The sequence below is a fragment of the Mustela putorius genome, unplaced genomic scaffold (genome assembly GCF_011764305.1).
Source record: "Mustela putorius furo isolate JIRA1106 unplaced genomic scaffold, ASM1176430v1.1 tig00000083_pilon_pilon_pilon, whole genome shotgun sequence".
Classification (NCBI taxonomy): Eukaryota; Metazoa; Chordata; class Mammalia; order Carnivora; family Mustelidae; genus Mustela; species Mustela putorius.
The window spans coordinates 35,289,947-35,293,081 of NW_025421273.1; the positions used below are offsets into that span (position 1 = coordinate 35,289,947).

The following is a 3,135-nucleotide window of genomic DNA, read 5'->3' on the forward strand; positions in this document are numbered from 1 at the left end:
TTACACAACATTATAAACCAAGTAGACCTTTCAGACATTTGTAGAATAATTCATCCAAAAAGCTGAACACATGTTCTTCTCATGTGTGCCTGAAACAAAATAGACTATATGCTAGCCTATGAAACAAGCATCATGATATTTGAAAGGTTTAAAGAAGAGAAAGTATAAAGTTATAATAAAATGTAATTAAAAATAGGTAAAGGAGGGGATTCTGGGTAGCTTGGCAGTTAAGCAGCTGAATCTTGATTTCAGCTCAGGTCATGATCACATGGGTCATGAGAACTAGCCCCAGGTGGGGCTTCATCTTCAGCAGGGATTCTGCTTGAGAATCTCCCCTTCCCCCTGTTTACATTCACATGCTTCATCTCTCTCTCTTTCAAATAAATAAATAAATTTTTAAAACAAAGAAATAAAGAAAATTGACAAATACTGAAAAATTAAACAATGCATTCCTAAATAACAATTATGCCAAAGAAAGAATCATACAGGAGTTTATAAAATATACTGAGATGAATAAAAATAAAAACCCAATATACCAAAATTTATGGGACACAGCTTGAAGCAGTGCTTAGAGGGAAATTTACAGTTGTAAAAGCCTTCATTGAAAAACAAAAGAGGACTTCAAATTAGTAATTTAAACTTCTATCTCAAGACACTATAAAAAGAAAAACAAGCTAAATGTACAGGAATCAAAAGGAAAGAAGTACAAAAAATAATAATGACATTGTGAATAGAAAAACAATAGAGAAAATCAATGAACATGAAAAAACAGTCTTTTGAAACTATCTTTGTGAAAAAAATCAACAAATACAAAAAAAAAATAGGGACACTAAGAAAAAAAAAACAGACCTTTCAAACATCAGGATGTTTATAAACATCAGGAAAGAAAAGCACAAGGATACCATACAAAAATTATAAAGGAATTATAAGGACTGTAAGAGAATATTATGAATTCATGTATGCCAACAAAGTAAATAGATGAGATGGATAAATTTCTATAAAGATACGGGCGGCGCAGTTCCGGTTAGGCGGCAGTGTTTGTTTACGTTACTTACGGGTCCCGTAGCTACCTTTTCCCACGTTAGGCTTTAAGATGGGGAAATCTTTCGCCAATTTCATGTGCAAGAAGGACTTTCATCCCGCCTCCAAGTCCAATATCAAAAAAGTATGGATGGCAGAACAGAAAATATCATATGATAAGAAGAAACAAGAAGAATTAATGCAACAATATCTTAAAGAACAAGAATCATATGATAATAGGTTGCTTATGGGAGATGAACGTGTAAAGAATGGCCTTAATTTCATGTATGAGGCCCCACCAGGAGCTAAAAAAGAAAACAAAGAGAAAGAAGAAACAGAAGGAGAGACTGAATACAAATTTGAATGGCAGAAAGGAGCCCCCCGGGAAAAATATGCCAAAGATGACATGAACATCAGAGATCAGCCCTTTGGTATTCAGGTTCGAAATGTGAGGTGCATTAAATGTCACAAATGGGGTCATGTCAACACAGATCGAGAATGTCCTCTGTTTGGTCTTTCTGGAATCAATGCAAGTTCAGTTCCCACTGATGGCTCAGGGCCATCGATGCACCCCTCGGAGCTAATAGCGGAGATGAGAAACAGTGGGTTTGCACTGAAACGAAATGTACTGGGGAGAAACTTGACCGCAAATGATCCATCACAGGAATATGTTGCAAGTGAAGGTGAAGAAGATCCAGAAGTCGAATTTTTAAAGTCACTGACAACCAAACAAAAGCAGAAACTTCTCAGGAAATTGGACCGGCTTGAGAAGAAAAAAAAGAAAAAGAAAAAAGATAGAAAAAAGAAAAAGCTTCAGAAGAGCAGAAGTAAACACAAAAAACATAAAAATAGGTCCCCCTCCTCCTCTTCGTCCTCCTCCTCCCCCTCCTCCTCCTCCTCCAGTGAGACTTCAGAAAGCAGCAGTGAGAGTGACAACAAAGAAAAGAAAATACAAAAGAAGAAAAGAAAGAAAAATAAGTGTTCAGGGAATAACAACAGTGATTGTGAAGAGAAGGACAAGTCTAAGAAGAGAAAACTTCATGAAGAACTTTCTAGCAGTCACCATAACAAAGAAAAGGCCAAGGAAAAGCCTAGGTTTTTAAAACAAGAAAGTTCTAGGGAGCATAGCAAATGGAGCCATTCTGATTCTGACAAAAAGTCCAGAAGCCATAACCGGAGCCCAGAGAGGAGAGGATCTGAAAGAAATGAGAGGAGCAGCAGGAGCCAGAGCAGGGATGAGAGGGGTAGGAGAAGCAGAAGCAGAAGTCACGGTAGTTACAAGCAAAGAGAAATAAGAAAACGGTCACAGTGAAGTCCCAGTGAAGAGCGGAATGGAAGAAGGGACACCAGGAGCCATGGCACAGATGTATACAGAGGAGAAAGAGCGCACAGAGAGAGCCCAGGAGATAAGCATACTAGGGTGACACAAAGAGAACGAAGCAGAAGTAGAGAGAATAAAGAGAGACTGTATGTGACAATTACCTGGGAATAAAAAGGATCTCCACTCCCTTATTGAGTACCTGTGGCAAGGGCTAAATTATATACTCTTGTCTTTCTAATAAAAAAGCTCTGTTTTAATTTTCCATTCCAGAAAACTATCCTATCAAATACAAAACTACGTGAGTCCTATAAGAATGAACTTTGCAAAATATTTGTAAATAATCTCTTTTGGGGCTGTAAAAATATTTTCTGTTGATAAATGTTTCTTGTGCCCTGGATTAAAAACCCTGTATAACTCTGTGACATCTTCTTTGTTTTGAAACGTCATTAAAAGAATGATAGTACACTGAAAAAAAAAAAATTTCTATAAAGATACAATTTACTAGAACTATCCCAAGAAATAGAAAATCTAAATAGTTGTTAAACTATAATAACTGAAGTAATTAAATTCATAATAATAATTTTTAAAACTTCCCAGAAAAATAAACAATGTAGGTCCAGACGGCTATGCTGGTGAATTCTATCAAATTTTCTTAATATATTCAATACCAACCATTCACCAACTATTCTAAAATATAAGACAGGAAAAAACACATTACCACTTATCTATGAGACCAGTTTTATGCTGACAAGAAAACCAAAAACATCACAATAAAATAAAAATCCAGACCAAAG

General features: G+C 35.9%; 1 protein-coding gene across 1 annotated transcript; it reads left to right on the forward strand.

Annotated features, from left to right (window-relative positions):
* The first annotated feature begins 1,014 nt into the window (after window positions 1-1,014).
* On the forward strand, window positions 1,015-2,817 carry LOC101688848 (corepressor interacting with RBPJ 1). The gene has a single exon (XM_045076297.1). The coding sequence runs from the start codon at window positions 1,094-1,096 to the stop codon at window positions 2,330-2,332; it is 1,239 nt and encodes a 412-aa protein (XP_044932232.1). The 5' UTR covers window positions 1,015-1,093; the 3' UTR covers window positions 2,333-2,817.
* The last annotated feature ends 318 nt before the right edge of the window (window positions 2,818-3,135 follow it).

Bases quoted from the DNA above. Each gene is read 5' to 3' on its own strand.
- LOC101688848 (XM_045076297.1), top strand. From the start codon at position 1,094: ATGGGGAAATCTTTCGCCAATTTCATGTGCAAGAAGGACTTTCATCCC.